General features: G+C 44.6%; 1 protein-coding gene across 1 annotated transcript in view; it reads left to right on the top strand.

The window, feature by feature from the left end:
• T265_09904 (hypothetical protein) overlaps positions 1–12,000 on the top strand; it is a gene marked incomplete at both ends in the record, with an annotated part of 35,676 nt that extends 23,676 nt beyond the window's left edge. Inside the window, 2 exons of the mRNA XM_009176118.1 lie at positions 3,439–3,666; positions 9,817–12,000. Of these exons, the coding sequence (XP_009174382.1) occupies positions 3,439–3,666; positions 9,817–10,392 (804 nt within the window). The remainder of the gene's footprint in view (positions 1–3,438; positions 3,667–9,816) is intronic.
• Between the last annotated feature and the right edge of the window lie 239 nt (positions 12,001–12,239).

The raw sequence follows: 12,239 nt of genomic DNA, 5'->3' as shown, positions 1-12,239 counted from the left end.
TGAATACCCCTATCTGCAACTTATCGTTTCCAACTTTTTTTGTGTTATGTGACCTTGGTAGGGAACTTTCTTCGAAAAGTGCTCAGCACGAAATGCAAGAGTCCTGCTTTTGAGTACTTCCATAACAGCTTCAAGCGTTCAACTGATCGTGCTTTTTGCCATTTGGCCTTGATGGTCCCTCGGTAGATCTTACTTTCGGCGTTTTGACCATGTTATCTAGGCAATCAATCGAAAGGAATATGATTAAACCTTTTCCGTGGTATATCTTAGGGGCGTGTACTTGTTCTATATTTTTCAAGCATTGATTAAATTGCACTATGTTCGGTCTCATTATCTTTGTTGTTGGTAGTACTCCGAACGAGTTTGGGCGATTGAGTACCGGTTGAAAAATAATTTGGCTCGATTCTCCTGTTAAGTATGAGCTAACTGAAGCGTATTCATAGTTACGTATTTCTCTTCCTATTTTGAAATCCTGTAAGCAGTTTGTCGCACACACCACAACTTTCAAGCGGCTTCGTATCTCAATCGCTTAATGATCGCTTTGATTCGGACAACATCCCTTTTACGTGGTTTCTCAGCTTACAAACCGATGATGCGCTTCAACTTGGTAAATAAGACAATACGTATAAAGCAACCGCACTTGCCACTTTGGTTTGGGCTTAGCAGCCAATATCACTTGATAAAACCACTTGTGCTTATCAGACAGGTCGGTGATTCAGTACCTGAAGAGACGACGGTAATGTGAATCGGCGCTTAGATCACGCGGCACAAGCACACCCATGGTTTTGGGTGGATGATTGGTCATGTGAACTTTCGCTGTCAGCGTTGAGTGCTCAGAATAGGGTAAGCTGCCTTGATGAGATCAATTGCAGATCTCTTCACTCGGTTCAGTCATTTTACCCTAGAGAACCAGTATTTCCCAGTTGGTTTTCCAACGGGACCAAGGTGTTGCAACTTCGACCGAAATACGGATTCACTCTCATGGAAATAAATAGATTGCTTTCACGGTCCGATTCTGCGAAAACCAAGTTGCCACCAGGTAGGTATTTTCACGGTCTGCACACTGGCACACATCTGAACCAAGACACACCACGCCTCTGATCTCATCTCGGTTGGCGAAGCTCGGCGAACGATCCTGTTTTCGAACATGCCGTTGATCCGTTTGTCCAGACGCCAGAGGTATGACTATCACGATACTCCTGGATGTGTTGTGCACATGACAACTTCAGATTATTGTAGATGTCAATAGTTATTCATCTACTGTCCTTATATACCCCCACATTGTTCGATACCACACATTCTAAAAAGCTTATCTTCCCGGTTGCACAAATATAACTAACTCATTGTCTATTTGCTATTGAGCATAAATTCTGTAGGAAAGTGTTCAAGACGTTTCTTGCTTGTTGCAGGCGCACATCAATCTATTCTTTTTCATTGCAGTCATATGTGATCTTTGATGTGTTTTGTAGTTTGTATTCTCATGCCCCCAAATCCCAACGCCATTGGAGACCTCTCATGGATGTTCTCAGTGTACGACAATCACCCTGTGTGTGAATTCAGCTCAAAACCCTATCGTTGTCCTTTATTTTTCGGGAATCAGCTCAGCGAGTGGCACCGCAGTCAAATTTTCTACATTAGCCTAACTTTTTTCTGTTCGACTCTTCGTCTGTGTGAGCAACTGCTCACCAAGACGTTTTTATCCTGGTTATATTCAGTTGTAGTGTGAGGAAGTTCGATAATGTGAGGGTATATTTTTACTGAAAACTTCGTTTTGTAACGAAAGCCAATCTATGCTGAAAAGGCTCCTGGCTAGTAGTTTGAACACAAGCGTTCGTCCTGTAGAAGGGTGAAATCCCCATTGAAAATTTCCCCGGTATCTTTCATCCCTATTCTCTAAGCCATACCCTGGCCGCCTCTTTGTCTGAGCCATTGGATTTGCTGGGAGGAACAACTATATTTACTGTGGTCAGTTATTCAATATACTTGGCGTACGCCGGGCCCACCTCAGATGAGTTTTCCATAGAGGTTCTGAGTCTCGCCTACTCAGTGATCTGGATCTCTTGTTTGCAGTTAAAACGAACCCATTATACTAGCTGAGAAGTTTGTTGAATGGACGTTTTCCAGTGTTATATTTCTTGAAGACCATGTAAACCGCTGCTTAATGGAGCAATTGGTTTCGTTCAGTGCACTACATAGTCTTAGTTTGTGTGAGTTACCAGTACAAACTTCTCCGTACTACCCGGAACTAGAGAGACCCGCTAAAACTTCATTACCTGGTAGATATAAGTTAATTTGGCATTGGTGTTATTTTCTGAAATAAGCCGAAAAAATTGCCCCTGGGGAGTATTTTGTGTCATATTTTAACACGCTATTTCATTTCACCTAAAGGCTAAAAGACAGTAAGATTGCTCTCAGTGCATTGCGTTGATATTTTACCTTCCTAGGCGGTTGTAGCTCCCGAACAACAATTTCAAAACGGGTCGACTGAATTGTGGATAGTCTGTTGACTGAATGAAATGCACTCATGGGTTGGTCTCACCACAAGCCTGTTTGACATGTTGACTTCGTCTGTCCACCTTGCTGCTACTGTTGGTATCCTGATGTCCCAGGGAAATGGAGGGTTGATACAAAGACCAACACTCTCAGTCTCGATGGCACTTCTACCGACGTTTCTTGTCCCAGCAAGATTTTATCACTAAGCGACAGCGTGGGTTTCTGTGTTCTGGACTATCATTAATATATCCAAGTATACGTACGTACACGCGAGAACTCTTTGTTAGGATACGCACTATCCAATATCTTGACATGGTAACAACATGTGTTATCCTTCGGCATCTGTCACATTCGGGTTTCCATGGGGGCTGCATGTTGATCGAAATCGAAACAAACAGTGATGTGCCTTGCCTCTCCCCTATCACCTCAGATGCAATCATGCAGTCTGGCTCATGTGGTGATGGACAGAGAGTTGTGTGCATGATCCTCTTGAGATTTGTTTGGATTAGTATGCGCAACTCGATACAAGTTTTTGTCGGTTTATCGAACTTCGCTTGAAATCTCGGTCCGAATGAATGAGATCCGTGTTCCAACCCCTTCAGGTTGGAGGAAACACTACTCATAAAGAATATCATGAAAGAAAGGTTCACTTGAATCTTCAGGTAGAACCAGATTAGTTTGTAACTGAATCTATTTCGCTACTTATCGACTACATTTCCTGCTAAGCTTTATGATATTACTTGAATTTTTCGTCCTCTCTCCTTGCCTCTACACTTCTCATTTTCTAACTTAGTTAATCTCCTTCTGAGTTATGGGTTACTGTCACACACAGTACGAGAAAGGATGGGATTTGCACTATCATCTTTCAAGCAGCTTGTCCTGCAGTCTGTGGAACACGTTTCTATCCGACCACTAATTTGACTTTCTTCTTTGTTTGCCTTGTAGAAACTGGCTGCACTGGAGAAACAGCAAACACCCGCAGCATCCACTCCAAAAACACCGACCACTCCACAGGCAAATCAGCCCGGTTTCGGACAAGATTGGAATAGGAGCACAAATTCCGCCAAACAGCATGTACAAGGTTACACACCTTCAAGTGTACCCGCCTCTACTCCTCAGATAACCAGTCAATCGACTTCGCTTAGCATTTTCCCTCATCGAAGTAGAAAAGAGGTCAGTGACGGTTGCTTTTCCTCTCGACGTTGAGGTAGTCTATCCTTCTCCGAAATTCCCTTGGTGTCAGCCGTAAAGAATAGTTGATTTCAGAATTGTGGCTGATTGTGCTTTCTTGTCGAGTTAGGCCTAGTTTGTCGCACTACGAAGTCACAACGATACTTGGTTGAAAACCTAAACAAAAACAACCCAGTTTTTTAGTCTACCGTTTTTTTCCAATGTCATAGTTACGTCACGGTACGATGACGAAACCAAATGGAAAAATATACTCATAAGAACGAGACAAACAGCACTTTGTTGCACGAATTAGCTCATTCTTTTGTGGGGAGTGTACATTCTTCACCCGTTTCGCCATTGTCTCTTGTAACTTCGACATATCTGTCGATAGGACTAACATGCGTCAACACACCACGTACACACATGGGTTGCGTCAACCGATCCTAAAATTTCCTGCGTTATATGTTTTCTAGCAACCTTATGGAGTCTTAGGTCTGGCGAAAATGAGGTCTGTTAAAGGCTGGATGTTCCGTTTGGTGGACACATCGATTTCCGTCCTGATCACACAATTAGACACGCATACACGATATGGATGCGACCTGTGCAACACTCACTCACTCACTCACTCGCACGAACGCAACGCTGCAAATTAGCTAGATGATCGATAGTGTTGTCTGGGTTGCCGCTGTTGGGTGAAAACATTGTTTTGGCTGATTTGCCAACAATTTCTCGCTGGCGTTTCGCCGCAACACCACCAGAGTGTCTGGTCTGGCTGTCCCTTCGACGAGAGTTCGATTGTCTGAGACTGGCAGAGATTTGTTTTTGTCGGTTTTGTACCCTTTGCAGCCCGTCACCACAGGGAGTGTATAGACCGCCTTTGAAAGTTCAGTTCTATGGTTTTGGGCTTTGAAAAGTAGTGTACCGGCTAGAAACTTCGCTTTGTTCGGATGGCAATACTATTTATATCGAGTCTAGTTCTTGTGGCAGATTATGAGATATTACTTGAGCTGCTCCCAAATGCAAACCGGTCTTCTCATGTGCCGCCTCTGCCGAATAGTTAGTTATAAGAAACTTCCAACACGTGTTCTATCCTTTATACCACAACACTACCGAAATCCTCTGGAGAGCTTCAGTAGTATTTTGCCACTGTAAGTCAATTCGCACCAAAAAAGCATCATTCATCTTGTCGTAGGCTCCACAAGTGGCCAACATATTTGCCAAAACAGACTCGTCGTCTGTTTTACAAAGCGGTGTTATCAAATGCCAGGTCACAGTAACATGAGCCTAAAGATTGAGACTAAAGAGAGGAATGTGGAAGCGAATACGGGAAGTCTGTGACGTTGACGAAATTCACCTTGCAGTGTTGTTATGCTTCTTTTTGACGACACCACAGGACTTTTACCGACCGAGGCCACAGTTCTCCTTGCCGACAAGATTACCATTCAAGGTTTGGGTGATTCAACTCTTACTAACTAACACCATGTTGCCCATCTTGACCGACACTTTCATCGTGAACAGTTACAAATAGGAATTTCGTTCAGAACTGTCATGGTTTGTGAGCTTCCGTCCTTGAGATTTCCAGAAATTCTGTCCTCCTTGTTACGAATCCAAACATACGTTTCAACAAGCTGAACAAAATGTTGCCAGTCATAAGAATGGCGTCATGAAAGATTACTCTTCTGTTTGACAGAAAGTGACAGTCTTTAGGTGAATAATTTGACCAAATGTTGGTGCCTTTCGGTGACAGCCATGCTGTCAACGCGATTCTGCCGTCTTTACGACGTGACAGTGAACCGGATTTGACAACGAGTAGATCAGTGCTTTGACCTTTCATTTATCTGATCTACACTGAACTTAGGAGCATGTTCTAGTGGCTGAACAAATGAATCGCTTGTCTGGCTGTATGTGCTTGTATGTGTACGTTTGCGTACAATGTACACTGTCCCACAGGCAGGTTTTTAGGAGTGAATTGTTCTCCGTGGTTCATAAAGTGCCAGACAAAGACGGCTCTGCGCCACTACGCGATTCGATCTTATCTAGAATCAGTACATATCCATGTAGCATGACCCACCATGAGTGGGGAGAGCTACCCGGTGGTAGTTAGTCCAGTTTATCCGATGGAATTCAATGCCTGCATAGACGGATTCAAATTTAGACCTGCGCGGTTTTGTTTTTTGATTCTCAAAGCAACCTAACCAGCTTTATAAGCATTCCCCCTCCTTGTATTTGGTGAACATGGCAGTTACTGCAAGTGTACTAGGTTCTGTAGGTGTTTCAAATTTACATTGTTGATTTTTGTCCTACTGAAATACAGGCCTGTTGTGGTCTGCTACGTAAGTACACCAGTAAGTCAGACTTGATCAAGAGGCTGAAACAGCAGTTTCTGACGTGTGACAATTACTCAAGCATCCATGCTGTAGAACTTAATGAAAACCGGTGCTTTCAATTCTGGAACAAGCGGCGTTCCATGTGAGAAGCAGGAAGACAAGAAGCCGGAAGCTTGTGCATCGAAGTCGATATTGCGGTCAGGAGAAATTTCCATACAACCGAATGGTATCCTTCGGTTTTGTATTGATACTGCGCACGAGACGACGCTTTTCTAGAACAAGCGGGTTCCATGTGAGAAGCAGGAAGACAAGAAGCCGGAAGCTTGTGCATCGAAGTCGATATTGCGGTCAGGAGAAATTTCCATACAACCGAATGGTATCCTTCGGTTTTGTATTGATACTGCGCACGAGACGACGCTTTTCTAAGGTTGATCTAAGTGCCTTACACCGGATTACTTCCTGCTACAACCAAGGATATGCACTGCTAGTGAGCTCTAATGAAATGAAACTTGAGCCACTCTTCCCTTTTTCTGTTGTGGACTCACCACAATAGTCGCACCAGAACAAGAGGAGAACTATATGAACAACAGCGATCTGAATATGAATTCTACAATTCCCCTAATCATCTACGACTAAGACTGCTCGCTATTTTCGCGCAATCACAAGGCTGGAGTACCTCATTCGCCCGCTGTCGGTGTTTGCCATCAGGGTTCGCCATCTCCCCTGGGCTGACAACTGGTTTGTCAACCTGGTTGAAGTCCAAGACACCCGCTCTCGCTCCTCACTTTACTGAAAGCACCTCAGCCACAAGGGAACAGTGTGTAGGACTCCCTCAGCAGAGTCGGCGTGAGTAGCAGGATGATGTACTTCGAGGGGGACATGGGGGCGCCAGATCAGGCCATTTTCGTCGCGAAATCCAACTCGTCTGCACTAGAGTATTAGGGGTCATGTTTTTTCATCAGTGATAGGTAAGAGGAGTTTAAGAATTTTTGCAGAATGCAACATGTTTTCGACAAGGTGGGATAGCCGAGTGCTGGACCAAATTACAGATTAGACAATGCTATGTTCAGCAGGCTGATCATGCATACAAGTCTTTTCGGTGCACACAGTGAAAGGCTGTGCAACCGGTCGCTGATAGCCTCAGAACACTGATCAAGTTCATTGTAAAATTTACTGTTACACAATACAGTACTATAGTTGCGGGGTTCAGCTTGCATTCGACAGTGATTGTCTGTGATAAAATACTGATCTGATCGTTAATTCGAAATCATAAAAACTAAACTTGTATTGGTACTCAGTCTGAACAGTTACGTGGATACAAAGTAGGCCTTCAGTGACCGGTGAAAACCAACTTACAAGGGAAATAGAGAGGAATAGGGAAGTCCCTAGGTCAGATCTGCCTAGAATTACCCATGTGGAAACACGCAACTGGGATAGGCAAATACAGACAGCTCCGGATAACTCGATACGCCCGGGGCACAAAAAATTGACCGAGTTGTGTGAGTTTGGATGGGACGGTGGGATGCAGCTGAATCGCTTGTCCCACCCTCGTCTATCTCACCAAAATGGGTTTCAGCGGAGTAGTTCAGCAATTGTCAAGGTAAACCAACCGTTTGTTGTCCTTATGGATGCTTCATGTTCCAGACATTTTCCAACCCCGAGAGGCGAGACAACCACGAAACAAGTCTGGGTAACGTTTCTCAGGCGCGTGAAGTTCTCGAAGGATTAAAAACCAGCCGGCTTATCACCTCTCCTAGTAGTAGCAGTAGTTCTGACGGGAAGACATTGACATCCTTTATTGCCGAAAAAGCGTGACTGCTTACAACTCCCGATGATGCTATGGAAGGATGCTGCGGGAAGCATGCACGGGTGGTTTGCAGTTGACGGAGTCCTTTCAATTACCGTATTCTTCTAGTTCGCGTTGAATATGTTTGGGGCTCGTTTACATTATCGAAAACTGTGGAATCAAATGTGGTGGTCTCATACAAGGAGGAGAATAATTCCTTTATCGCCAAAGCCTAGACAGGGGAAGTCGAGAGGCAGAGGTCGGATTCGGAACATGGAGCTTCCGGTCAGTTCTAACCACTGAACCATCTCGCCATCGCCAAAAGTGGCTGATCAGCAACGATGTGATTGGTTCCGCAGGACATAGGGAGAATTTTTTTCCGAGCGGGTGATTCACGTGGTGTGGAAGGCTCATTCAATTTTTGAATTGCTCCCCTTCCTGGACAGGTCTTACTTTTTTCAGTTATTGGACGGACACATCCGACGGTGTGACATTTTAGTTCAATCAACAGGTTTTGTGATCCCCCTGCGGACCTTTTTGAAGAAACCGTGCGGTCAACCTCTGTGTCATGGGTTACCAACCATTGTTTTACTTTACTAATTGCTATGTTGGGTACGTGTGAAGTCTTTCGAAATCGATTTTTATCCAGACTGCAGATACATATCGGGTGCCGAAAATCCGAGTCGAGTAGCTGATTACAACACAGTGGAAGCTGTACCCACTCAGCAATTGGTTGTTGAAACCCTTTTGAAACAGCTATTGGCAACAGCAAGTCGATACAGTTCAGACAATCCTCATGTGATAGAATTTGGCCAGTTTGAATACAGCTGCCTCGCGCTTGTTTCACTCAGTTTTGTCGGGCCATGTCGCACCAATTTTCTTTATGGTGCACTAGAACAGTATTAAAATTGTCTGGTGGTCGACGAATCTTCCTCCAACTTCGCTTTCTTGCGAACAAAAACCATTGTTTTTCACTCTGTCGTTTGTGGACCAGCCATCACCGTCGTAGGCTGATGCACTTCTGTGTGTGTGTGCACACACAGTGGCTAGCACATGATCAATCGATTGGACACCACAGTACCGGTACCGTGTCTTTGTCTGGGTGAATTTGAAATAAGGTCATTCTGTCCAGCTAGCCTCTGGCTGGTTGCCATATATCAGCAGTCCTCATTTTTCGCATGTGCGTTCACCAAGTACATTTTACGACAGCATCAAGCGTAAAGATTTGGTCTGAGGATAGTTGTCTTGTTTTACGAGAGTTCATGTGATTTCAAGCTGTGCCATTTGGTTGCCTAAATTGTAGCGTGCTGTTTCAAACCCCGTCTAAGGAACTGCTTGGACCCTAGTAAATTTATCGGTACTTTCAAGTCAGAGGCGTCTGGCATGTATTGAACCATGTACCTATCTGTCGTCCGCTGATAAGGGACCCGAACATGTATTTTGACACCACAGGCGGTATTTCGTTCAGTACAGTGCTCAGCAATCGCAGCGAGTAGGTTGAATCAATCTCATGGCACGAAAGCAGTAGCTACTTCAGCACGCCTGCTGAATATCTTCGCCGATATCTACACGTCTCTGCTCTTCGAACCTCGTTGTCCCTTCCCATATATGATCCATAAGGAGAAACACCACCTTGGTAGATTGGTTTTAATCACAATGGGGCCACATGACAATCCGTTTCGCTACCTCAAGTATCTTCTCTAGACTTCTAGTTTTTGTAGTCAGATGCGAGACACTTTCACTTCACCGGCTCATTAACCCCGCTAGAACAGTGTTTGGACGATAAAAATTACATGGTTTTTAAAAACACATTCCAGAGAGATGTATGCTCTTTAAACTACTGGTTAACAGAAGATACTATATTAAACTATTCTGTAAATTATACTGATACTGTTGGGTTTCCATGAGACCGTCTGTGCTGGACCTATTTCTGTGTTAATCGTGCTTGTGTGTATAGAAAACATTACTGAAAAAACTAATTACGTATTCTCAACACTGTTGGATTTACTTACCCATTCTTCACCTTGTTTGTTTACACAGTCCACGAGAATGTTCCCCGATCATAGGGGCGCTCAAGGTGCTGCCAAAACAGGAAGTTCTGCTGGTCGGTACATCGGAGGCCCGGAAAAAGAAGTCATACCTCCTGCTCCCCCAACCAAAGAGGTCAGCCTCCCAATAGCTATGAGTGGTGCCAACCAACACAGATTCGTCGCTAGTCCGAACTATACTACAAGTTCCTCAGATGACACAAACCAAGCATCAACTACACCTACTGCTTCTGAAACGGATGGTTTAATTGCAGACAATAACAACAGTAACAGGTACAGTGACGAGTACCTGAGCGTTGTTGAATCGCGTGCTTCTGAACGTCCCCGACACACCAGTCCTCCGTATACTTCAACATCCGGTAATTCTAGCCAACCAATCCGTGCCTCAACAGACGGGCACCAATCACTCAATCCAGAAACCTCGTCAGATGACACTGACAGTCGACCTGTGGATGGCAGTGTTTCATTCAGTTCGACAATCCATCGACGTCGCTCTCTTTTGCCACCCTGTGAAGAACGACCCCGAATGTCTTTGAAGCCACATTCGCGGTTACTGACACGATCTTAGTTGTTAACCCCCGACCCACTAATCCGTGCGAGTCCTGATTGTACATACATCAATATGACGACCTGATCATTCCTGTCGGATATGTCAAGTGTTTTAGAGTCTAACAACACCCGCGCCAACGCCCGACCGACAACCAAGAGGCGGAGAGCAGCTGAGCGAGTGCCGCACACATTCGGCACATACATCTCTTGCCCTATTCTTACGCTGTGATCGTTAGCCAACTTCTTCTCCATGTCTGTTTTCCTTGAGTTTGTGCGAGAATTTTGCCATTTTCCCATCTATGTGATACAAGTTCAACTACAACGACTGATTTTGGATGACTCCCATTTATCTCACTCCTGGGATCGGTTAGGTTGATGGGTGTCGGTTAACCCTCCTACTCCACCATCTCCACACAGACGAACCTCAGTTTATCGTGCATTTCACGCGCCTGAACTCAGCAGTGAGTGTCCCAACTTTTATGTGACTGCGCTGACGATAAGATTCTTTTTCCGACCCACCCACCCCCCTCCTTGTGTCCGTGTTCCTCCACTTATCGACAATAGTAACAAGCACTCCCAGCTGTGTATTTCTTTCCGCATGTTTTTTTCCTTAAGACCGTCACGAAAATACGCGTAGTTCATTAGCGAATGCCCGAAATGTTGATTATTTTTTCACCTTAATTAGTTGCGTCACAGCTTCGCCGCTGGACTTCGCCACTAGTGTTTTACGCACATGTCTACAGACACTCATAGAGACACACACACATATACGCAAAGTTGCAAGGAGTTTCTAGACAGTCTGCCTGACATGTTTCGAGCTTGTGATTTATCACTCACTCACTCACACTGCCTCCGTTTTTTGAGCATAAGTCGATGGCCCGTCCTCCCATTCCAGGACCTTTTTCTCTTGCCTAGCTGTTTTCCTTTTTTCATTGTTTCTCCGCGTACAACTGCTCGATTCTTTCGTTAATACTAGTACTATCACTAATAGTATGCATTGTGCTGTTGTGATCCAGTCATTGTGTTCTTGGTTCCGTGTGTCCCTCTCTCTCTCTCTTGTGTGTGTGTCTGTCGCTCCGTGGCGACAAAGTCTGTGAGGGTTCGCTCTAATTAATCGCTGAACCCTCATCCACACAACCCCATACCTTACAAACCATGTTTGTTCTCAGACTACACACACACAAACCAACTCTCAGTTACCTTTACTTTTTTGGTTATGAGATCTATTCAACATATTTTTACTCCATGTTTACCAGGGTTATTCAGACTGATTTGATGCGTCGGTTCACTTGCCCGAATTCGAACGCCGGAGTATCTTGGCCGTGAGATATTTCGGCTGGTTACTCAGCGGTCGTTCGTCTCTTTCACACACTTTCTTTCTTGGTCACGCGTAACTTAGTCCTCTACTATCGTTCGACTCTGTTTCAAATTGTCACGCACTGTCGCATGAGTGTTGACTCTGTATTACACGTGACCGTGAGTGATTGTCGGACTGTATGCGCCAGATGCTTGTCCTACACAGTGTAGTGCGATTTTTGTTTACCATTGTGTAAGCATTCTCAGGATGCACTTATTTTCCCCGTTGCTTTCCCAGTTATCCTACTTGTCGCTCTCAGGAATACCGTTCTCTCTGTAACCGTCTGCTCATTTGAATTTCATGATTGAGGGTGGACAGGGATTCGAATAGCTACTCGCATTAAAAACTTGTGAATCAAACTCATTTTGGGATTTAAGGCGTTAGGGGTACCGTTCGTTGGTGAACTGTTAGCGGCAGCCACTTGACGTTGTGGGATACACTGGTTAGGTGTGCAGTTTATTTCGTTGCCCTGGCTCATTTTGATATGACTCAGCCTACAAATTCCAACA

The sequence above is a fragment of the Opisthorchis viverrini genome (assembly GCF_000715545.1).
Source record: "Opisthorchis viverrini unplaced genomic scaffold opera_v5_314, whole genome shotgun sequence".
In the NCBI taxonomy this organism is placed as follows: Eukaryota; Metazoa; Platyhelminthes; class Trematoda; order Opisthorchiida; family Opisthorchiidae; genus Opisthorchis; species Opisthorchis viverrini.
This window is presented reverse-complemented; position numbering and strand designations above follow the sequence as displayed.